The sequence below is a fragment of the Aquarana catesbeiana genome, linkage group LG13, assembly GCF_042186555.1.
Source record: "Aquarana catesbeiana isolate 2022-GZ linkage group LG13, ASM4218655v1, whole genome shotgun sequence".
Lineage (NCBI taxonomy): Eukaryota > Metazoa > Chordata > Amphibia > Anura > Ranidae > Aquarana > Aquarana catesbeiana.
This window is the reverse complement of record NC_133336.1, coordinates 156,922,666-156,947,310: the sequence shown is the minus strand read 5'-3', so window position 1 is coordinate 156,947,310 and position 24,645 is coordinate 156,922,666. Positions and strand designations below refer to the sequence as shown.

The window sequence follows — 24,645 nt, the reverse complement described above, 5'->3', positions numbered from 1 at the left end:
AGAACTGGAGAGCCTCGCTGTAGGCGTCTTTTGGCTATAGCATGGTCTGGAAGCAGTTAAATTTAAAACTGCTATACTATGTTGATTCTCCTTCTTCCTCCTGCATATGAGACCATTTTGTTTCAATCTCTCTTTATTTAATTTTCATTTCATATAAACAATCATAAATATCACAACTTCATAAAAATTAACTTCCCAGTTAAACAAGACGTTTTACAACAAGTTCTTCATATTTCTATTACATAAAAGATTATTCCTTTTAATTATAAACGTCTGTATCATTCACCGCCAAGTTTTCTCATCCTAGACCCCTAAAAATCTACCATCCCTTACCCACCCCACCCTATACCTATCTCCTCCATACATATCGCACTCATATTAAAAAAGGGGAAAAAGAAAAAGAAAAAAACAAAAACAAAACAAACAGTTCCTTCTATCCTCGTTCTCTATACAAATTCTATCAGTTCATGCGATGCTCGGAACTCATCCCAACTTTGCCAGATCTCAGGAAATTGATTTGTAGTATAACCTTCCTCTCTTATCTGTTCCTCCATATATTGAATCTCATTCATCTCGCATATCCAATCTGCTATTGCTGGACTCTTTGTTTTTTTCCAGTCTCTTGCTATTATTGTTCTGGCTGCTGATGTCATGTGGTGAATGATATCTTTTTTAATCTTCTTTATTGATTTTGGTATCAGGGACAATAATGAGATTTCTATGCTCGGGGTCAGCTCTACTCCTGATACTTTATAATAAATGTCAAATATTTTATTCCAGAATCCTTTCACCAGATGACATCCGTACCATATATGTTCAATTGTGCCTTTTTCTATTTTACATCTCCAGCATAAATCTGTATTTCCTTTATTGATTAAATTTAGAGTAACTGGGCTCCTATACCATCTCATTACAATTTTATAGTTTCTCTCCTGATATTTATTTGCAATGGTTGTTCTATGTATAGTTTCAAAAACCTTTTCCCATTCTTCTTCCAATAATGGTCTCTCCATTACCTCTTCCCATTTCCTTACTCTTGTTATCTCCTTAAGGGGACTGTCCGGGATTAATTCATCATATATTTTCGATAGTTTCTTAGTTGGAACCTGTTCTCCCAATAATTAATTTTTCAAACTTGGTTAGTGGTCTGCTTATCCTGGTTATTTTGTGTTCTATAAACGTCTGAAGTTGTTGGTACTGCAACCATTTTTTTTCATTTTCCGTTCCCATTTCCTTCAATGCGGGTATTTTCCCGTTCTCCAGGATTTGTACCAATCTTGTATCCTCTGTCCTATTCCATTTTAAGAATTTTTTACCTTTCATTGCTGGAGGGAATTCAGGGTTGAAAAACAGTGGAGTCATGGGTCCCACCATCGTGGAGAACTTCCCACTTTTCACTATGCCATCCCATACCTTTAGCGTTGCATTTACAAAGAGTGTCAACTCCTTTCTCCCTGAAGTGGGGTTCTACCCATGGAAGGGTTTTTAATTGGGGCCCTATTATTTCGTCCTCCATACTAACACATTGCTTATTTTCTTTGTTATGATACCGGTCTGTTATACTGGTCAGTGATTATATAGTCAGTGAAATATTTTGTGCAATCTGGTAATGCCAGCCCACCTTTGCTTTTCTTTCTTATTAAGTTTTCTCTTTTTATCCGGGGAGTTTTATGCGCCCATATAAATCCGACTATGGCTTTTCTTAGCTCCTTCATTAGTTTTTTGGGGGGTTCCAATGGTATCGTTTGAAAAATATACAAGAGCTTTGGCAGTATGTCCATTTTTACGGTATTAACTCTTCCTGTCCAAGAGTGTATCAATTTATCGTATTTCTGTAATGATTTAATAGCATTTCCGATTGCTTTATCATAGTTCATCCCTTGTAATTTTTTCAGATCTTTTGTTAGAAAGATTCCTAGATATTTTATTACATTTTGCTTCCACTTAAATGGAAAATCCTTTTGCATCAATAAACTATCTCTTTCGTTAATTGATATATTCAATATCTCTGATTTGTCATAATTTACTTTGAAATAACTTAGTTCCCCAAATCTTCTAATTTCTTTCATTAAATTTGGGATAGTTATAATGGGGTTAGTTATATATATATTAGCAGATCATCTGCATATGCAGCTACCTTGTATTCTTTTACCCCCACCCTTAACCCTTTAATATCTTTGTTATTCCTAATTGCAGTAATTAGATGTTCCATTATAAGTACAAACAGCAAGGGAGAAAGGGGACATCCCTGGCGGGTGCCGTTTGATATCTTTATGTCCTTTGATAACATGCCATTCACTCTCACTTTTGCTTTTGAATTGGAATACAAAGCAACAATCCTGTTAAACATTTTCGGACCCATACCGAGTTGTTTCAATGTTTCTTCCAAGAAGCACCACCCTATCCTATCAAATGCTTTTTCAGCATCTACGGCCAACACACATGTTTCAATAGCTGTTCTTTGGGCAAACTCCAGTAATGTACAGGTCTTTATAATGTTATCTTTAGTTTCCCTCCCTTTCGTAAATCCGTCTTGGTCTAATTGTATATAATTAGGTAGGATTGGTGTTATTCTATTCGCAATGATTTTAGAATACAAACGTATATCTATGTTGGCTAATGAGGTTGGCCGATAACTTTTACATAGCGTATGGTCCTTCTCCGGTTTTAGAATCAAGGTAATGTGAGCTTCTGTGCTTTGTGGCACAAAACCTTGTATATCAGATATCGAATTGTATGTTTTTTCTAATATAGGGGCAATTATGTCCTGAAAATTCTTATAAAATCTGGTAGTAAATCCGTCGGGTCCTGGACTTTTTCCTGGAACTAATTCTTTGATCGCTTGCTGAATCTCTTCTAGGGAGATATCGGTTTCCAATTTTTCAGATATTTCTTTAGGGAATCTAGGAAGAGCAGTTTTGTCAATATATTCTTTAATTTTCTCTCTGTTCAGGCTTTCCATCTTATTCCCCCGTGATGTTTTAATATTATATAAATTAGAATAATATGTGTGGAATTCTTCTATTATATCTTTAGGGTCATATGTATATTTCCCATCTGCTTTTAATATTTTAATTATAGTTGTTGAGGTCTGTTGTTCCTTTAATATCTTAGCAAGTATCTTCCCTGTTTTAAAAATAGTGGTATGGGTATAATGGCGCTACCTAAAGACTTGACTGGGATAGCCTTAGAGGTAATAAACCGCTACTGATGGTTATGTCTTTATAGGTATTAAGCCTCAAGGGATAGGTCCCCTTATACAAAGAGTATTAATACAGGAGCATAGGTATGTGCACAATGATGTGTAGTTGGAAAAAACTATATTACAACCAATCGAATGTCGCACGGCAAAGAGTTGTCCTACAGCGTCTGGTATTAGAGCCAGAGGCTATATTCCATAAAGTGCATTTAATGAGACCATGTCCCTTATGCTATGAAGTATTTTTTATATATGGATATATACCCTCATCAGTAGTTGGATATATCATGAAGTTAACGTTAAACATATATCAATATACATGCTATGCACATAGATAACACCGCTGTAATCAGAGACCTTATGTGCAATATACCATGGGTTAAAGTCGCATGTATGCAAGATAAAGAATATTATTCATGTACAAAATTCCAGCTATTAAAACTCAGATCAAGTATAACAGTCCCATAAGTTGTGCTATATTTGTAAAATTCCCAATGGTGACTTTGGTGCAGCAACAGTTGTCTGGTGACTCTAGTGCTCCCCCTCTTGGTTGTCTACTCACCAGCTCCCGGAACCCCAGCAGGGGTATTACGCCTGTGGTGAATAAAGCAGGGTTGCTCCGCTTGCTGCTTGCTCCAGTAGTTACCTATGATGTGATCAGCTCCCCAAGCTCCATGCAGGGGTAAAGCGTTTATGCTGGAAGATGGACACTGTGCTGCTGTGTTTAATGGTAGGTATCTCCTATGCGTCTCGGTCCGTGACGATGTTATAACCCCTCATAATTTAAGAAAAGAGAGCTTCCATGGCATAATAAAGTATGACCATTTTATTTAAAAAACATATATGTCCAAAAACGGGGATTATAAACAAGAAAAAAATAGACTATATAAAGTAAATGAAAAAAATGAAAAAAAATTATAAATAAATAAAAAAATAAAAAATAAAAAGTCCAAGACTATTGTGTTCCCACCCAGTCCAGATGGGATAGGGCATCAATAGTTCCCAGGCATTTGACAAGTTTAAAAATCCCTCCTAAGAAGCATAAAGACGAGGTGGGGGTGTGTGTGTTCACCAGCCGCTGACAGCGTTCTCCTCTCTCGTATGCCTTAGGGGTGACGTATAGAGCGTGGTGCTGTTGTGCGCGCTTCGTCACATGACGTTCTCAGCATCATATCCTATGATAGGAATCATGTATATTAGAATAGTATGAGACCATTTTGAGTTTATATACTCACTTGTGAACAATTCAAGAGCCATATATCCATCTGTGAGCACTTGTGGATAACACAGGGGAGAGAGCCATCCATCCATCTGTGAGCAATTCAAGCTATGTGTTAATCACTTCTGATGTTTTTGAGAGTCACTCCTAGTGTGTGTGGTCTTCTGTCCATTTAAGCAGACCATAGATGGATCAAATCAGGTATCTGCTGAACTGGCCGAGATTCGATCCATGTACGGACAGGTTAATTGTACCAAGTCAATCCATGCTTCATTTAAAATCAATAAAAATGAATTGACTTGAGCTACCTCTAGTGATTACAAATCTCATACTAGATAAATAAACAAGCTCCATGCCTCCCTCCAGTGTTCACAATACAATTATACACTTTACTTCATGTATTCCAATAAAAATACAGTAAATACTACAATAAAAACATGAATAAAAATGTATTAACAACACAAATAAATAATAAATAAACAAAAAATTAGTAAACAAGTTAGGTTAAAAACAAAAGTGTTATTGCGTTAAGTATAGTGTCATCATTATCATTTAAAGGCATATTTTTATTATTGCAGATATGTTGGTGTTTAGGTATTCAAGCACGTTCAGTGTGCTGCTTTCTTAGGAATGGTGTCCATGTAACTACATGTAGAATAGTTTTTTTTTGTTGGATCGCTATTTATAGTCAGCCACTAATAGAAGTTGGAATGGGGGAAGAAAGGGAAGGGCTATAGCATGCAATAAGGAGTTTCCCATGTTACAAACAACTATTGGCTATTATAGTACTACTTGTTCTACAAAAAGAGGTATGCAAAACACAAGTGAAAAATGTGACAATGACTTATAAAGTTGATTATATACGAGACTATCTGCTATAGTCTTGTATAATATATATATATATATATATATATATATATATATATATATATATATATATATATATATATATATATATATATATCCACTGCTTACAGTTTAGCTATATCTCACTGCAGGCCATTCCTGGTGTACTCTTTCTAATATACTTCTGGCAGGCAGGTGATTCAGTTAGCTGCAGTGTATTTAATATATATATTTCCTGGCCAGCCTCACGTCAGCACACAATGGGTTAACCCCTTCCTCCAGTCTCTCAGTACCACCTTCTCTTAGCTGATAAAAGGGAGCCCCTCCTCCCCCGCCCTTGTTCCTTTTTTTGGTCAGACTCCAGGCCACCATGCTCATGGATTAGACTACACCCCCCTACCGAACCTACCCACCCAGGTTCAAGCCTCTCCTGGGATCGGAAGGTCCAGAACAATAAAGGTAGTTCCTTTTATCACACTGGACGCTCTATGTGCAGGAGCCATGCGTGCATACTAAGACTTAAAGAGCTTACCATTTTAGACTGTGGTGTTGCTGTAGTATTGGGCTTGCCTTTCCTGCTTCCTAGGAGCTGCGCTGGCCGCCTCCCCTGTGTTTTCTGTCAGTCGACGATGACCTCACAGGGGGGCGAGGCTGTGAGGGTGGAGGTGTCAGCCGTCACCTAGTAACGCTCACCATAAAGCCTGGAGAGCCAGAAGCTCCAGTGCTGTTTGCCAAAGCTAGTGAGGGAAGTGTACTGGTGAGTTTCCTTCGCAGAGGGGGAGGGGTGGCTGGGCTTTGTCAGTGTTTACTGGGCTATGATCACAAAATGCATTACACCATGTGTTTACAGCTTTTCAGATACCCTACAAACCTGCTGCCACCCCGAGTGAGTACATATCCAGTATTAAGGTAAAGTTATCTCCTTTAAAAAGCCAGTAAAAAAAAAAAAAAAAGCAATACAATAGGAACTTCTTTTTTCTTTTTTTTTTTTTTTGAGTTTCAAAAAAAACTTTATTAAAGAGCAGTACAGTAAAATTAAATATACCATTGTGCTCAGTTTGAAGCGGTGGAGCTTGGTGTAAGTGGAGCTGGATTAAGTGGGAGTTAAAAACAAGTGTTAGAGTATACAAGTCTTGCTGTCTGTTGGTGTTTGCTGCTGTCTGTTGGTGTGTGTTTGCTGCTGTCTGTTGGTGTGTGTTTGCTGCTGTCTGTTGGTGTTTGCTGGGTTGCATTTTGGGGACTTTTCCTTTTAGTTTTTAATTTGCCTTTTGCTGTCACTTTTTAAATAGCTTTTTTTTTTTTTTTTTTCTATTTCATCAGTCTATCAATTAAGGGGTGTGGTTTATTGCTCACAGGTGCCCAGGTGCCTATTTAACTTGTTGTAGGACTCAGTCTGAGCGTGCTCAGTTTGAAGCGGTGGAGCTTGGTGTAAGTGGAGCTGGATTAAGTGGGAGTTAAAAACAAGTGTTAGAGTATACAAGTCTTGCTGTCTGTTGGTGTTTGCTGCTGTCTGATGGTGTGTGTTTGCTGCTGTCTGTTGGTGTGTGTTTGCTGCTGTCTGTTGGTGTTTGCTGGGTTGCATTTTGGGGACTTTTCCTTTTAGTTTTTAATTTGCCTTTTGCTGTCACTTTTTAAATAGCTTTTTTTTTTTTTTTTTTTTTTTTTCTGTTTCATCAGTCTATCAATTAAGGGGTGTGGTTTATTGCTCACAGGTGCCCAGGTGCCTATTTAACTTGTTGTAGGACTCAGTCTGAGCGTGCTCAGTTTGAAGCGGTGGAGCTTGGTGTAAGTGGAGCTGGATTAAGTGGGAGTTAAAAACAAGAGTTTAAAACAGGAGGTTATAACAGGGGTCATAGTACCTGTGTAGTGTGAGTATCTGAGTGTTGTCTGAGTAGTGTGTGTGGATCGTTAGTACTTGTGTATTGTGTACCTGTGTATTGTCTTGTCGTGTACCTGTGTATTGTCTTGAGTATTAGTGCCAGGAAGCTAGTTGTTAGGTAATTTGGACAGGGTAAAATCCCCAAATCCTCACTAAATTTAATAGGTACGATGCCTGGCGGGTGTGGAGAGGCGACTCTTTGTACATCTTGCCGCATGTATGCGTTCCTTGATCATCCGATCGAGGGCGAATACTGCTGTGCAAAATGTAAGCACATTGTTTCCCTGGAAGCCCAGGTTCTGAATCTGGGGAAGCAACTGTCAGCACTGAGAAGTCCCTCCATACTAAAGGTGAGCCAGGAATGTACACGGCAGGTGCTGGCAGGGGCCAGCACAGAGGCGGGTGGAGACAAAGAGGTGCAGGCACTAGCAAAGAGTAGATGGGTGACAGTCAGGAGGGGTAGAGGGGGAAGTGCCAGGGAGGCCGATCCAGGACTGGAGCATCCCAATAAGTACGCTCCATTGAGTGACATTGGTGTTACCAGTCAGGGACCAGCACTGCTGGAGATGAGGGACTCTCCTAGCTGCCAGGGGAAGAACTCCTCCAGTGAGAGTGGGGGGGCAGCAAAGGGAAAGGAAAGACAGATTCTGGTGGTAGGGGACTCAATTCTTAGAAGGACAGAGAGGGCAATCTGTAACCAAGACCTGAAGCGCCGAACAGTATGTTGTCTACCGGGCGCTCGGGTTCGGCACATCACGGATTTTGTGGACAGATTACTGGGAGGGGCTGGGGAAGACCCGGCTGTCATGGTGCACGTTGGCACCAATGACAAAGTCAGAGGCAGATGGAGTGTCCTAAAGAACGATTTTAGGGACTTAGGAGCTAAATTGAGGAAAAGGACCTCCAAGGTAGTGTTCTCAGGAATACTACCGGTACAACGAGCCACACCAGAGAGGCAGAGGGAGATTAGGGAAGTAAACAAGTGGCTGAAGAGCTGGTGTAGTAAGGAGGGGTTTGGGTTCCTGGAGGACTGGGCCGACTTCTCAGTCGGTAACTGGTACTATAGAAGGGACGGACTGCACCTAAATGAGGAGGGTGCAGATCTGCTGGGAATGAAGATGGCCAAAAAGTTAGAGGGGTTTTTAAACTAGGCGATGGGGGGGAGGGTCCAGAGACAGTGATAGCCAGCGCGGAAGATATTCCAGAGGGTAGTATTGGGGGCATTAGTGGTAGGTTAACCAAAGCACAAAAACACAAGGTGAGTATAGTAGCAAGTCCAAGTTGCAATGTTGAAACACCCAATACGAGGACAATATGCGACCGGTCTAAACTATGTGGCATGTTCACCAATGCCAGGAGCCTGGCGGACAAGATGGGTGAACTAGAGATACTGTTGTACAAGGAGGATTTGGCTTTTGTGGGAATTTCAGAGACCTGGTTCAACAGCTCTCATGATTGGCTGGCAAACATTCAAGGGTATACCCTATACCGCAAGGATAGAGAGGGTAAAAAAGGGGGAGGGGTATGCCTATATATCAAGAATAATGTACAAGTGAATGTGAGAGATGACATCACTGAGGGGGCTAGGGAGGAGGTGGAATCTTTATGGGTAGAGCTCCAAAGGGATGAAGCTAAGGGGAAAATAATACTGGGAGTATGCTATAGGCCCCCTAACCTGAGGGAGGAAGTGGAGACGGATCTCCTATCACAAATTGGATTAGCAGCAAGGATGGGAAGTGTTATCATAATGGGGGATTTTAATTATCCAGACATAGACTGGGCGGAGGGAACCGCGCATTCATTTAAGGCTCGCCAGTTCCTTAATGTCTTGCAGGACAATTTTATGGGTCAGATGGTAGACGCACCTACTAGAAATAAAACATTACTAGATCTACTGATTACCAACAATACAGACCTGATAACAGATGTGGAAATACGGGGCAATTTAGGTAACAGCGATCACAGGTCAATTAGTTTCAGTATAAATCACACAAATAGGAGACATGAAGGGAACACAAAGACACTGAATTTCAAAAGAGCCAACTTCCCTAAACTACAAACCTTGCTAAAAGGCATAAATTGGGATAAAATATTAGGAACAAAGAATACGGAGGAGAGATGGGTTTGCTTTAAGAGCATATTAAATAAGGGCATTAGCCAATGTATCCCATTGGGTAATAAATTTAAAAGAGCGAACAAACATCCTGGATGGCTTAACTCCAATGTAAAAATGCATATAAAAGCAAAGGAGAAGGCCTTCAAAAAATACAAGGTTGAGGGATCATCCACAGCATTCAGAATTTATAAAGAATGCAATAAGAAATGTAAGGGTGCAATTAGGATGGCTAAGATAGAACATGAAAGACACATAGCGGAGGAGAGCAAAAAAAATCCCAAGAAATTCTTTAAGTATGTAAACAGTAAAAAAGGGAGGACAGACCATATTGGCCCCATAAAGAATGAGGAAGGACATCTGGTTACAAAGGATGGGGAGATGGCAGAGGTATTGAATTTATTCTTCTCCTCAGTCTTCACGAGTGAATCGGGGGGCTTCAGTAACCAAAACTGCAGTGTTTATCCTCATGACACAACACAGGAAGCACCTACATGGTTAACAGAGGACGGAATTAAAATTAGACTTGAGAAACTTAACATTAATAAATCACCGGGACCAGATGGCTTGCATCCGAGGGTACTTAGGGAACTCAGTCAGGTGATTGCCAGACCGTTGTTCCTAATTTTTACAGACAGTCTATTGACTGGAATTTTACCAGCTGATTGGAGAAAAGCCAATGTAGCACCAATATTTAAAAAGGGCCCAAAAAACATCCCTGGGAATTACAGACCAGTTAGCCTAACATCAATAGTATGTAAACTCTTGGAGGGGATGATAAGGGACTATATACAAGATTTTAGTAATAAGAATGATATCATTAGCAGTAATCAGCATGGATTCATGAAGAATCGTTCTTGCCAAACCAATCTATTAACCTTCTATGAGGAGGTGAGTTGCCATCTAGATAAAGGAAGGCCCGTAGACGTGGTGTATCTGGATTTTGCAAAAGCATTTGACACAGTTCCCCATAAACGTTTACTGTACAAAATAAGGTGCGTTGGCATGGACCATAGGGTGAGTACATGGATTGAAAACTGGCTACAAGGGCGAGTTCAGAGGGTGGTGATAAATGGGGAGTACTCAGAATGGTCAGGGGTGGGTAGTGGGGTCCCCCAGGGTTCTGTGCTGGGACCAATCCTATTTAATTTGTTCATAAACGACCTGGAGGATGGGATAAACAGTTCCATCTCTGTATTTGCAGACGATACTAAGCTAAGCAGGGCAATAATTTCTCCGCAGGATGTGGAAATCTTGCAAAAAGACCTGAACAAATTAATGGGGTGGGCGACTACATGGCAAATGAGGTTCAATGTAGAAAAATTTAAAATAATGCATTTGGGTGGCAAAAATATGAATGCAATCTATACACTGGGGGGAGAACCTCTGGGGGAATCTAGGATGGAAAAGGACTTGGGGGTCCTAGTGGATGATAGGCTCAGCAATGGCATGCAATGCCAGGCTGCTGCTAATAAAGCAAACAGAATATTGGCATGCATTAAAAGGGGGATCAACTGCGGAGATAAAACGATAATTCTCCCGCTCTACAAGACTCTGGTCCGGCCGCACTTGGAGTATGCTGTCCAGTTCTGGGCACCAGTCCTCAGGAGGGACATACTGGAAATGGAGCGAGTACAAAGAAGGGCAACAAAGCTAATAAAGGGTCTGGAGGATCTTAGTTATGAGGAAAGGTTGCGAGCACTGAACTTATTCTCTCTGGAGAAGAGACGCTTGAGAGGGGATATGATTTCAATTTACAAATACTGTACTGGTGACCCCACAATAGGGATAAAACTTTTTCGCAGAAGAGAGTTTAATAAGACTCGTGGCCACTCATTACAATTAGAAGAAAAGAGGTTTAACCTTAAACTACGTAGAGGGTTCTTTACTGTAAGAGCGGCAAGGATGTGGAATTCCCTTCCACAGGCGGTGGTCTCAGCGGGGAGCATTGATAGCTTCAAGAAACTATTAGATAATCACCTGAATGACCGCAATGTACAGGGATATGTAATGTAATACTGACACATAATCACACACATAGGTTGGACTTGATGGACTTGTGTCTTTTTTCAACCTCACCTACTATGTAACTATGTAACTATTATACAAACAGAAATTGCCTGTACTAGCCAGGGTATAGCCAAATGAATGCACAATAAAGTTATACATAGCAACTTGTAAATGAGACTCGAGTGAAATGGAAAGCGGTATCTAGGAACCCTCGAACGAGTCGGTGATCCTGACACCCTTTATGGGATCACACTGTGTCAGGCGCCAACCAGCTCGAGGGAGAGAGGCTTTGCTCACTAGGGACCATTGCTGGTCTCGCAGCTCAGTAATCACAACAGTTTCTGGAGAGATTGGAGAGTCTATTAGAGAGGTAATTATGCCTCTCCACCAGAGTCTCTACTGAATTGAGAGGATCCGCTATGAGTCTTTGAGTCCTGAAAAGGACTCTAGTGCGTATGTTGACTTTATAAGCTCTACTCCAAGCAGGAGTAGTAGGAGAGATTACACTGGTAAACTGATAATAAATCATATAAGTAAAGGGGATAGAAGGAAGAAAAGAAAAAAGAAAGGTTTAGAAAACAGTTGCCAGATAGGGTCTTTCATGAGCTTGTCTGTATCGCTTGAACTCCAGGAATGAAGGATATGCCCATATGTCTAGCCCAGGGCTCCCATGTTGCCTCAAAGGACTTAGTTGTGTCCGTCATTGTATTGACCAATCCTTCTTGGGACATGATCCACAAAATCTTTCTTTTGGCTACCTGGAAAGCTACCCTGGGTTGCTTCCAGGCCTTAGCTATAGTGGTTTTAGCTCCTAGAAGCATAAACGCTATCAACTTTTGGGCATGTTTTGAAATCTTAGGAATTTCGGCATTAAGCAAAGCTATGTGGGATGATTTCATGACAGGAAAGCCCGTGACTTTTCGAATTAAAGTAAACACTTTGTTCCAGAAACCTCTTAGTCTCGGGCACTCCCATCATATATGAAGCATGGAACCCTGGGCTTGACAGTCTCTGAAGCACAATGGGGAGGGGGAAGAAAACATAATTGCCAATCTGGAGGGAACAAGATACCATTTCATCAACACTTTCAAATTAGCTTCTATCAAATAAATATTTAAAATACCTTTGAAGGCTCTTGTTCCTCTCCTGAACTTCTTTTTTCTTATTTCTATATCCTGTTTTTTGTTGTTGTAGTATGAGCTCACCACAGCCCCAAAGTGCACGAAGATCGTCGGAAAGGTAGGAGGGGTCTATGGGGGCCACTAAACAAAAGAGTGCAACACCAGTCTAATAAGGTGTTTTGTCTTTATAGGAGTAGAAGCCCTAAAAAAAAGACAGTTGTGGAAGGAAAAGTCCCGCCACCGCTCAAAATCAAATCTCCACATTCATCTGGGTCACGCACAGGACATAGATCCCAAGCAATGGCCAGTCCACACCGCAAAATTGCTCAGAGCGCTATGGCGGCAGAACCAAGTGCGACAAGAGGCCTTCCCGCTGAAGGCCTCCACTGGGCCTGTTCAGCGGCATCCGCCCATGAGAAACTCTTGTGCACAGAATGCATAGGAGATGTAGCCACAGACAGAGAAACAGGGGCACGTAGGATAAAGGACTATATTCAAGAGGTGATGACGGAGAGTATGCAGGCGGTCGCAGGCGTAAGTGCCTCCGGGACTAAGCCTAGCGCCAAGAACGCATCTAAGCGGAAGTGAGACTCATCACCGGGGCTTGAAATATCTTTGGGAGATTCTTCAGACTCTGACGAACCATAGAAATATTTATTCGACTTCCAACTTATAGACCCTTACATTGTAGCAGTGAAGGAGGCCATAGACTGGGAATAAGACATTCAGCCTCCGGAAATAATGAAAAGATATTTCCCTAACTTGAAAAGGCAAGGGGCAATCTTCCCGTTCATGACATAGATCCGCAAATTATTCAATGAGGAATGGGGAAAGCCAAAAAGGAAGGCAAACGTACAAAATCGCTTTTTACGATTATACCCATTTAACACCCCAGATGCTGCCTTTTGGGAGTCACCTCCAGGGGTAGATGTGGCCTTGCAGCGCTTAGCAAGGCAGGTGTCTCTGCCATTGCAGGATTCTACAACCTTCAGAGACCCGATGGACAGATGCACAGACACAGATCTAAAGAAGATCTATTTAACTGCTGGCGCAGCTTGCTGTCTGGCCATAGCCCTAACCTTGATCTCCAGGGCTCTGAAGGTCTGGGTCACAAATGTGGAGATGGCCCTAAAGTCTGACATAGAGACGGCCAGAATCATTTCGGCAATGGAGGAACTTAATCTCTCAGACGCCTTTTTGGCAGAAGCCTCTATAGACCTAGTAAAACTGCTCGCAAGAATTATGACGTTTTCAGTAACGACGAAAAGGGCCCTATGGTTATGCCATTGGGTGGCAGACAGTACCTCGAAACAGGCACTTTGTAACATTCCATACAAGGACAAGATGCTATTCGGGGACACCCTGAAGGAAGCTATTAAACGAGATACTGGAGGGAAATCAAGTCTGCTACCACAGAGACCCAAAAAGGAGACAGCAAAGCGCTCGGTCAGGCCAATCAGAGTTCAGAAGGGTGCAGGAGGCCAGGTCATATAGACCAGGCCGAGAATATACGAGACCCCAATGGAGAGGCTCACAAAGCTCCTTTCTTTGGAACGTGAAGTCTAAGGCCGCTCAGACCGCTAAAAAACCGGAGAAGTCCTTTTGACGGGTTGACCACCCATCCCCCTCGGGTGGGTGCCAGGTTGGCGTCCTTTTGGAAGGTATGGGCAGAGAAAGTCAAGGACCAATGAGTCCAGAAAACAGTCAAGCGAGGATACAAGATAATGTTTCGAGAAAAAACACCGGACATCCTTGTCCAGACAGAATGGCCACAAGATCAGAAGAAATGAAGGTGTTTGCAAGAATATGTGACCGAATTACTTCAGAAAGAGGCAATCCCGCTGGTTCCGCTAAAGCAGCAGGGAACAGGGGTTTACTCCCCAATTTTTCTGGTGCCCAAAGCGTCCGGAGATCTCAGACTGGTCTAGGACCTAAGATCTCTAAACCACTACATCGATCCCAAGACATTCAAAATGGAATCAATATTTACAGTTATATCAATTCTGCAACCAGGGGACTGGCTAATATCAGTCGATTTAGCAGATGCCTACCTTCATGTCCCAATCAACAGGCATCACCAAAGATACCTGAGATACCTGAGGGGAAGATCATTTCCAGTTCAAATGTCTGCCCTTCGGAATCAGCACAGCACCTCGAGTCTTTTCCAAGATCTTGCTAGCTACCATCGCTGTTATACGTTTGAGGGGCATAAAAATTTTCCACTACTTAGACGACATCTTGGTAGTGGCCCGTGCAAGCGAGGGGTTAACGGCACTGTGACAGACCTAGCCGGGAGAGAGACTTTTGGAGGCGACTGTATGCTAGCCTCTTGCCGATCGATCGGGGGCCCTTGCATTTGGGGGAACGGTGCTCTTTGTGAGCTGTATGCCTGGGGACTCTTGAGGTGGTATTACTGTCCCCCAGGACACACAGACTCTGGGACCCTGGATTTGCCATATTGGAATAGTGGCTGATTCATAATGCTGGGACAGATACTGTTAGGAGATGCTGATGTAAATTCCAACACCTGTCTGTCTATTGTCTGCTAAAATGTGTATTGTAAATAAGTCTACTATGGGATCTAAGAGTCATTAGATCCCCATTATTATTTGTGTTAATTAACTCTGCTATTGTGTGAAGAAGAGTCTATGTTGATTGTGATAATGTTGATTGGATTTTCTGAACTACAAGACGGCCAGTCTGGCCTAACAGTCATGTCTGAGTCATCTAGGCTGTCTAAAGGGATTAGATAATTAGCTGATGTTAATTAGGTTAATTAGGTTACAGCTGTATTGTTAGAGCAATATGAGCAGGAGGTCTGCACCTACACTTTGAGTGTATAAAAGCCTGTATTTTGTCAATAAAGATAGAGTCCTGTTTGAACTTACATACAGCCTGCCTGGTGTTTGTTCTGAGCTATCACAACTGGACTAGAATGGCACAGAGCTGTAGTTCTAGTCCCGGAGCATCGGATGACCAAACCATCAGACGTTGCAATCTGATTCAATAGCTGCAGAGGAGTGTCGGGAGAGTGGAACCGAGCGAGCAAGGGGCTCGTTACATTGGTTGGCAGCCGTGGGATTTGCTCTCCAGTTACTGGGACACTCCAAACCAGCCTGCAGGAGAGCCACGCTGAAAGAAAGCCGTGGAGGGAATGGTGGGATCGTGCTTCCTTGCCGTGAACACATCCAAACCATCACCTGGATCCAAGGTAGCAGGATAGCAGGAGAGGAGAGATACCAGCCACCATGGATGAGGAATTCAGAAGGAGGTTGCGAGAGAAGGAGATACAGCACAGAGGACCAGTATCAGAGCAGGTCCTGCTAGGATGGTTTAATTCTATCCGCTGTGAACTGGAAGGAAGCGCTAGCCCGTGAGCTGCGACACCAGGGAAAAGTTCTCCCCTCCATCCATGTGAGGTACTGGTCGCAGTATGAAGTGCGAATGCTGTTTTTGGGGGAACAGCCGAACCAGGAGTGGACAGCCGAGTTAAGCAGGCTGATCCGGGCAGAAATGCGGTTGGACGAGAGCTACAGAGCCCTCCAGTGGTATGTAGCTCAAGTGTGCCCATGGACAGCGGATGACAGCCCCACGGAAGGCTTTGACTACGATGGCCTGGGATTGTTATACTGGAGGCTGTCCAGGGACCCTTACTTTGGGAGTGATCGAAGTGGCATTTGGAGGAAATAATGGAGCACAGAGAGCGGAGACTGAATGTCTCAGAAGTGCACTGGGCACTGGAAGATTTGGAGTTTCTGGCCGTTCAGGAATGGGAGTTGGAGATCGCCTACAAACAGCTGTTAGACTCGCTCAGCAGCAGGGTGGTGCTCCCTTTGCCTGGGACTATCATGAAATACCAGTTGACAACTCTGAAATCCTGGCTGAAGAGTTGACAATGTGGCAGAGTAACGGTGTGCTTTGCCAACCTGCACCCGCAGCTATGGAGGGGGAGGTCTTATGGTGGATGCAGCAAGTGCTGACTGACCTTGATGAACCTGTTTCTGCATTGGATGATCTTGGATGGAGGAATGTGCCTGTCCAGCAGAATGCCAGAGAATCGGCAGTGGAAAATCTGAAGATTGCCGTTCCCAAACCTGAAGTGCTGACAACAGGGTAGAGCTCTGCTAACCTCTGCCCAGCACTGATAGCATCTTCTGGGTTCCACAGAGAGGAGATGGTGAACCTTTATCCCCAGACACCAGTTGCAGAGACAGGGGATTTGATAGACTTTTCTGCTGAGAAAGTACAACCTGGTGAGCCTCCAGCAGAAAAAGAGCTGTTATTAGGGCCAAACTTCACTATGCTCTGCCCAGCACCAACAGAAGTATCTGTGAAGTTACAAGGAATTTCCCCAGCTGAAGCGCTGGCAACCGGACAGAGGGTCCAAGATCTCTGCCCTACACCTACGGCGGTTCCGGAGGCTCAGGGTGAGAAGGAGGTGGTCACTTCCCAGCAGCAGATCAGGCTACAAGGGGAGAAGAGAGAGGAGGTGTTCGTCGTCCCTCCCCAACAGTTAGCCGGAGCAGATGGTGTGGTGTTTCCAGCAGAAGGGCTGGCAACAGGGCCGAGTACTGCTGGACTCTGCCCTCAACTAACAGAAGATGGATGTCCTGTGAAGGTGGATGGGACTTCAGTCTCCACCTGTATACCCCAGGGATGCTGGGAAGTCGGCCCAGATCCCCAACATCATGACGAAGTGAGCCCAGACACCCTGTCTTCTCTCCAGCGGCAGAAAGGACTCCAGGGAGAAGGGCCAGTCCAGGCCTCTCCTCAGCGGCAGATATGTTCTCTGAGAGAGGCAGAGGTTGGCTGGGTGAGTAATGCTTTGTTTGGAACTATTTGTTTTGGGTATTGTGTGGGTACAGGCATTAGAGGACTGGAACTACTGACTAACTTCGGAGTCAACCCGTCTGGGGTCTCCTCCTGTGTTAGTCTCCTGCCGAAAGGGGAGAAATGTGACAGACCTAGCCGGGAAAGAGACTTTTGGAGGGGACTATATGCTAGCCTCTTGCCGATCGATCGGGGGCCCTTGCATTTGGGGGAACGGTGCTCTTTGTGAGCTGTATGTCTGGGGACCCTGGATTTGCCATATTGGAATAGTGGCTGATTCATAATGCTGGGACAGATACTGTTAGGAGATGCTGATGTAAATTCCAACACCTGTCTGTCTATTGTCTGCTAAAATGTGTATTGTAAATAAGTCTACTATGGGATCTAAGAGTCATTAGATCCCCATTGTTATTTGTGTTAATTAACTCTGCTATTGTGTGAAGAAGAGTCTATGTTGATTGTGATAATGTTGATTGGATTTTCTGAACTACAAGACGGCCAGTCTGGCCTAACGGTCATGTCTGAGTCATCTAGGCTGACTAAAGGGATTAGTTAATTAGCTCATGTTAATTAGGTTAATTAGGTTACAGCTGTATTGTTAGAGTAATATGAGCAGGAGGTCTGCACCTCCACTTTGAGTGTATAAAAGCCTGTATTTTGTCAATAAAGATAGAGTCCTGTTTGAACTTACATACAGCCTGCCTGGTGTTTGTTCTGAGCTATCACAACTGGACTAGAATGGCACAGAGCTGTAGTTCTAGCCCCGGAGCATCGGATGACCTAACCATCAGACGTTGAAATCTGATTCAATAGCTGCAGAGGAGTGTCGGGAGAGTGGAACCGAGCGAGCAAGGGGCTCGTTACAGGCACAAAGCAAAGTGGTGCTGAAAATTCTATCCGAATTCGGCTGGATTATCAACAAGCAGAAGACCCAGTTGATTCCCTCCCAAGAGATGGAGTACCTAGGGCTTGTTTTCCACACAAGCAAAGGGCAGGTCTCGCTACCACATCACAAGATAGCCGAGTTAGTAGCCTGCGTGAAAAGCTTGATGGAGTCCTTGTCGCTGTTGGTGAGGGACTGTATGGCGCTTCTGGGAATGTTTACCGCAGCAACCCCAGCTTTTCCCTGGGCAAGATTCCATACAAGGGCATTCCAAACATTGTTTCTGAACCAGTGGGATGGCGTATCACTCCACCAAAAAATATTCATACCAAGGTGGATCCGCCAGGACTTAGCGTGGTGGATAGAGCCAGGAACTTTGTCGCGGGGCATGCCTCTCAGCCCCAGAGATTGGTTCCAGATAACCTCGGATGCCAGTCTCCGGGGTTGGGGCACTCACTGCCTCAGCAGACGGGTTCAAGGCAAATGAAGCAGGATGTGGACCAGACACTCAACCTGTTGGAGTTACAGGCAGCATACCTAGCCTTTCTGGCATTCGAGAACCTGATTCAGGGAGCTCGGGTCAAGCTTATGTTGGACAACCGGACAGCGGTCACTTAAATAACCAAACAGGGAGAAGCCAAGAGCTTGCCACTGCTGCAGTTGGCAACCAAGATATTCATCTGGGTTGAGGCACATGTGGAAGCCTTGAAGGCAGGCTACATTTCGGGCAGTCAAAACTACATAGCAGACCATCTGAGTTGGTATTTTCCCAACAAAAACGAGTGGGCACTCAACAAGGACTATCTGAAAACAATCTTTTACAGGTGGGGTACACCCTCGGTAGATCTGATGGTGACCCCATGGAATGCACAGGTACCCCAGTTTGTGTCAAGATTCCACTGCAAGGAAGCTATAGCTCAAGATGCCTTCTCAATCCAGTGGGAATTTCCCCTAGTCTACCTTTTCCCACCGGTACCTCTGATAATGAAAACCCTATTAATAATTGAGAGGGAGAACATCCATGCAATTGCAATCCTACCCTTCTGGTCATGAAGGCCATGGTTCCCACTGCTCCTGCAGATGGCAGCAGTTCCCCCAATATGGCTGCCGCTGAAGAGGGACCTCCTACAGCAGGACCAATGGTGTCACTCCAACCCAGGCAGATTGTAACTGACAGCATGGCTGTTGAATCAGCCAGACTGCAGTCTCAGGGCATCTCAGAGGAGGTAATCTCGACACTACTGAAGTCAAGAAGGGCCACAACTAATGCCACATACACCAGGATTTGGAGAAAATTTACAGCATTCATTTTACAAACAAAAATTTGCCCCATTGTCCGCAAACATTGCGCAGGTGCTGGAGTTTTTACAGTCAGCTCTAAGTATGGGCTTAGCATACAACACCATAAAGGTGCAGGTGTCAGCCTTGCTTTGCTTCACAGGCCACAAGTGGGCAGACGAGCCACTAATAAAGCAATTTCTTATTAGACGGCCATAAGAATAAGACCACCAATGAAGTCCCTGTTTCCAGCCTGGTACTTAGGCACAGTGCTAAAAGCTTTGCTCCAGCATCAAGTCATGCCTTTGGAGACATGCCCACTATGGTTCCTGACAGTCAAGCTGATTTTCTTCACAGCCATAACATCAGCGAGGAGAGTTTCAGAGCTGGCAGCTCTATCTTGCAAAGATCCTTTTTGCATCATTCTCCCGGACAAAGTGATCCTAAGGCCCTTGCCAGCCTTAACCCCCAAGGTCTTTGGTCTCTGTCCCTTCAGCTCCCGGGGAAGATGTCCCCCGCTGACCCTTGCTTGGGATCAGACTTTGAAGCCAACCGTCTGACTAGTAAGTATGGGATTACCAGTTCTGGCCTCATGCTTTTTTCCTATCATAACCTATACTTCAATATATACTTTACCTGTTGTTACAGACACCAGATATACACATCAGCCCCTGAGGAAGCGAGTAGAGCTTGCGAAACGCATCGGGTTAGAGATGTATCATGTATATCTGTACCATGAATACTTTGTGATGTATTATCATTATGGCTGTGTTTTAAGGACTATTATGCTATGTTGCTGCTCTTATGAATTTGTTATTTATGATTATGACTTACTTTGGATGATGTTTATACCATACAATAAAATTTGCTATTCTTTTACATATCTTGTTGACCCTGTGATCATCATGGGCACTTCATTTAAAGTCCCATGGGCGATTGTCTGTTTCTGTATATAATTTAGTGATGGAGGTGTTCCATGTTAGGGAGCAGTTCTTTAGACTTTCCTTCTTTAACCCCTAAGGTGGTTTCCAAGTCCCATGTAAATTGGGAGAACGTCTTATCCAGCTTCACGGAACTGCTGAGACAAGCAGAGGAACTAGATTTCAGACCATTGGACATGGTCAACTTATTTTCAACCTACGTACATAGTTAGTAAGGTTGAATAAAGACACCAGTCCATCGAATTCAACCTGAGCGAGTGTGGACGCGTGTCTACAATTATCCCTATTTTTTTTTATATACTTAAACTGCTCTCTACAGATGCGCAAAATGGATACCTTGTTCGTCCTGCCGTCAGGACCTAGAAGAGGAGAAGCAGCATCAGCTAGAATCATATCTGGATCACGAAGGTGATAAGCCTCACGTATGAGAAACAGGGGCTGATGCCTTCACAGGTTATTAGAGCTCATTCAACAAGAGGGGTGACAGCCTCATGGGCAGCTTCTGCTAAAATATCAGTTGAAGACATATGCAGGACTGCTAGTTGGAGCTCCTGCGAAACTTTCGCAAGCCATTACAGTTTAGATGTCACAGTGGCTAGTGCATCAAATTTATGTCAGCACTAGGGATGAGCCGAACACCCCCGATTTGCACCAGAACCTGCAAACGGACCGAAAATTCGCACAAACATTAGAACCCCATTGACGTCTATGGGACTCGAACGTTCGAAATCAAAAGTGCTCATTTTAAAGGATAATTTGCATGGTATTGTCCTAAAAAGGGTTTGGGGACCCGGGTCCTGCCCCAGGGGAAATGTATCAATGCAAAAAAAACTTTTAAAAACGGCCGTTTTTTCGGGAGCAGTGATTTTAATGATGCTTAAAGTTAAAAAAAAAAGTGAAATATTCCTTTAAATATCGTACCTGGGGGGTATCTATAGTATGCCTGTAAAGTGGCGCGTGTTTCTCGTGCTTAGAACAGTCCCTGCACAAAATGTCATTTTTAAAGGAAAAAAAGTCATTTAAAACTGCTTGCGGCTTTAATGTAATGTCGGGTCCTGGCAATATGGATGAAAATCAGTGAGACAAACAGCATAGGTACCCTCCAGTCCATTACCAGGCCCTTTGGGTCTTGTATGGATATTAAGGGGAACCCCGCACCTAAACTAAAAAAAGGAAAGGCGTGGGGCCACCAGGCCCTATATACAGGGGGTCCCCGGGTTACAAACAAGTTAGGGACTGTAGGGTTGTTCTTAAGTTGAATCTGTTTGTAAGTCGGAACAGGTACATTTTTTAAGTGTAGCTCCAGCCAAGAAAACTATTTTTAAGCTTTTTGGATAGCATAGGGAAGGGTTAAAACCCCTGTAACATTTGTTTTGCTGTCTGTGCCCCTGTTCAGAAGATTTCACCGCACTTTCTGTCCCAATGACAATTGGATTTTGAAAATTCTGGGTTGTTGTTGAAACAAGCCTTGGTGATAAAGCATCAGTGGAGGTACCTTTTCCCCATATTAACTCTTACAGGAGTGAATTTCCCTTCCTAGGGGTAGATTTCCTCTCACTTCCTGTTGTCTCCCTCCGTTTGTAAGTAGGAGTCGTTTGTAAGTCGGATGTTTGTAACTAGGGGACCCCCTGTACTCTGAACAGCAGTATACAGGCGGTGCAAACAAGACAGGGACTGTAAGTTTGTTGTTAAGTAGAATCTGTTTGTAATTTTGAACTGGTACATTTTTAATGTGTTTAGCTCCAGCCAAAAAATCTATTTTAAGCTTTTTGGAAAACATAGGGCAGGGTTATCACCCCTGTGACATTTGTTTTGCTGTCTGTGCTCCTCTTCAGAAGATTTCACCTCATTTATTGTCCCAATGACAAATGTTTTTTGAAAATTTGGGGTTTTTTGTGAAACAAGGATTGGTGATAAAGCATCAGTGGAAAGGAGAAATGTTTTTCCCATATTAACTCTAATGCCCCATACACACGGTCGGATTTTCCGATGGAAAATGTGTGATAGGACCTTGTTGTTGAAAATTCCGACCGTGTGTAGGCTCCATCACACATTTTCCATCGGATTTTCCGACACACAAAATTTGAGAGCAGGATATAAAATTTTCCGACAACAAAATCCGTTGTCGGAAATTCCGATCGTGTGTACACAAATCCGATGCACAAAGTGCCACGCATGCTCAGAATAAATAAAGAGATGAAAGCTATTGGCCACTGCCCCATTTATAGTCCCGACGTACATGTTTTACTTCACCGCGTTTAGAACGATCGGATTTTCTGACAACTTTGTGTGACCGTGTGTATGCAAAACAAGTTTGAGCCAACATCCGTAGGAAAAAATCCATGGATTTTGTTGTCGGAATGTCCAAACAAAGTCCGACCGTGTGTACGGGGCATTACAGGAGAGAATTTCCCTTCCTAGAGGTAGATTTCATCTCACTTCCAGATGACGACTTTGTAGTTGAAACATGTCGGGTGGACCCCTCACGACTGCCGCTATATGATTTTTATGCTGTTTCTTATCTTCTGAAATGTGAGTTTGTTTTTAATTATTTTAATAAATCCAAGTATCACGCTATGTGAGTATTTCTACTCCTCGCATGAAATACGAACTATCCGTTTGGCTTATGTTGGAGTGTCTATGGATGTGGAAGCCGTGCTGATATTCCTTTCTGACGTATGGTGATGACATCTGACCAGATATACTGCCTAGACCTGTTGGTCATCAAGCTTTTTTGACCTGTATGGTGTATGCCATTTCAGGCCAATAAATTCCGGTAAGCCTCCATATTTTCTGGTGATGGTCCCGGCACTGATTTCAATCTTCCGTGCCCCCATGGTCCTTCCACCATCTACTTACCTGCCAGATTGAGTCTAACAATCCACCTGTGCACCTGGGAGGCATTTGTCCATCATTGCCTATGCACTACCCCCATAGACTTTTGGTTCTTTTCACAATTATTTCACATATTTTATATGGACTATTATGTTTTGAGGTTATTCACTTATCATTTTGAGGCGTTGAATGCATAGATATTTTTTATATCAGTCACTGTTTTATTTGTTTATTAAGTGCACTATGGTTTCACTTAGTAGTTTTGTAGACTAACTACATATGGATATTCATTCCTCATATTATTGTGATATATTTATTCACTGTTTACATTCATTGAGCTTATAGCGCTACACTTCTTAATGTTTTATGGTCATCTCACTTCCTGCTGTCTCCTTCCGTTTGCAAGTAGGAGTCGTTTGTAAGTTGGATGTTTGAAAGTAGGGGCCTGCCCTATATACTCAGCAGAAATTTGGGCCTTAGGTGTTTTTGTGGCCACAACACTGTAAGCCCTCACAGGGCCCTGCTGTGAAATATTAGATCAAGAATTGTAATTACATGCCCCTGTTGAACAGGGGCAGAAAAATTGGGCCTTTGGTGGTGGTGGTGCTAGTGCCACAACACTGTAAGTACTCACTCACTCTTGGTGGGCGCAGAAACGGGCCCTGCTGTGAAATATTAGATCAAGAATTGTAATTACATGCCCCTGTTGAACATGGGCTGAAAAATTGGGACTTAGGCACTGGTGCTGGTGCCACAACACTGCAACCCCTCACAGATACTCTAGTTGGAACGCAGAAATGAGCCCTGCTGCAAAGTATTGCATCAAAAATTGTAATTACACACCCCTGTTAAACAGGGGCTGAAAAATTGGGCCTTAGGCACTGGTGGTGGCGTCCAGAACCAAAAATGTTCTTACAGTCTATCAGCGTGATCATTGAGGAGGAAGAGGATAATTACTCAGGATAGTCACTGAGCATCAGCATAAAAGTAAAAATAAACTGGTGCTCAGAGGTAGTGAAGCAAATTAGTATAAACAAATCAAAAAGTCATATGCTGAATTAATCCAGGTGTAGCATGAGTGATGTTGATTAAAATTGACAAGTGCTGGAAAGCAGTCCATAGTTCAGGGAAAAATCCATAAGGAATAATCAATATGTTGGAGGACACCGGATATAAAAGTTTTCTTCTGGGACACAGTATCAGAGTATTCACAAAGGGCAGCTCTTCTCTGGAGTGAAGTCAGCTCAGATCCATCAAAGATAAAAACAAAAGGAGAAGAGCTCTGCTAAGTAAAATGATTTATTTACAATTGACAAATAAAAATATCCACTTACATGTAAAGATAGTATGTTGAGCAAAGAGATACATTCCAAAATGGGAAGGTGGGAGGACAATCAACGGTTCCCAGGGATGTCCCAAGCCTATGTTGCAAACCGGCGGGGAGCCAGGATGGAACACGCTCTGTCTGTGCAGAGGAGCGGAGCAGCAACC

General features: G+C 43.2%; 1 protein-coding gene across 1 annotated transcript in view; it reads left to right on the top strand.

Annotated features, from left to right (window-relative positions):
- The window catches only part of LOC141116555 (torsin-1B-like), a 149,956-nt gene extending 137,491 nt beyond the window's left edge, over positions 1-12,465 (top strand). Inside the window, exon 4 of the mRNA XM_073608953.1 lies at positions 12,461-12,465. Coding sequence (XP_073465054.1) covers positions 12,461-12,465 — 5 coding nt within the window. The remainder of the gene's footprint in view (positions 1-12,460) is intronic.
- The last annotated feature ends 12,180 nt before the right edge of the window (positions 12,466-24,645 follow it).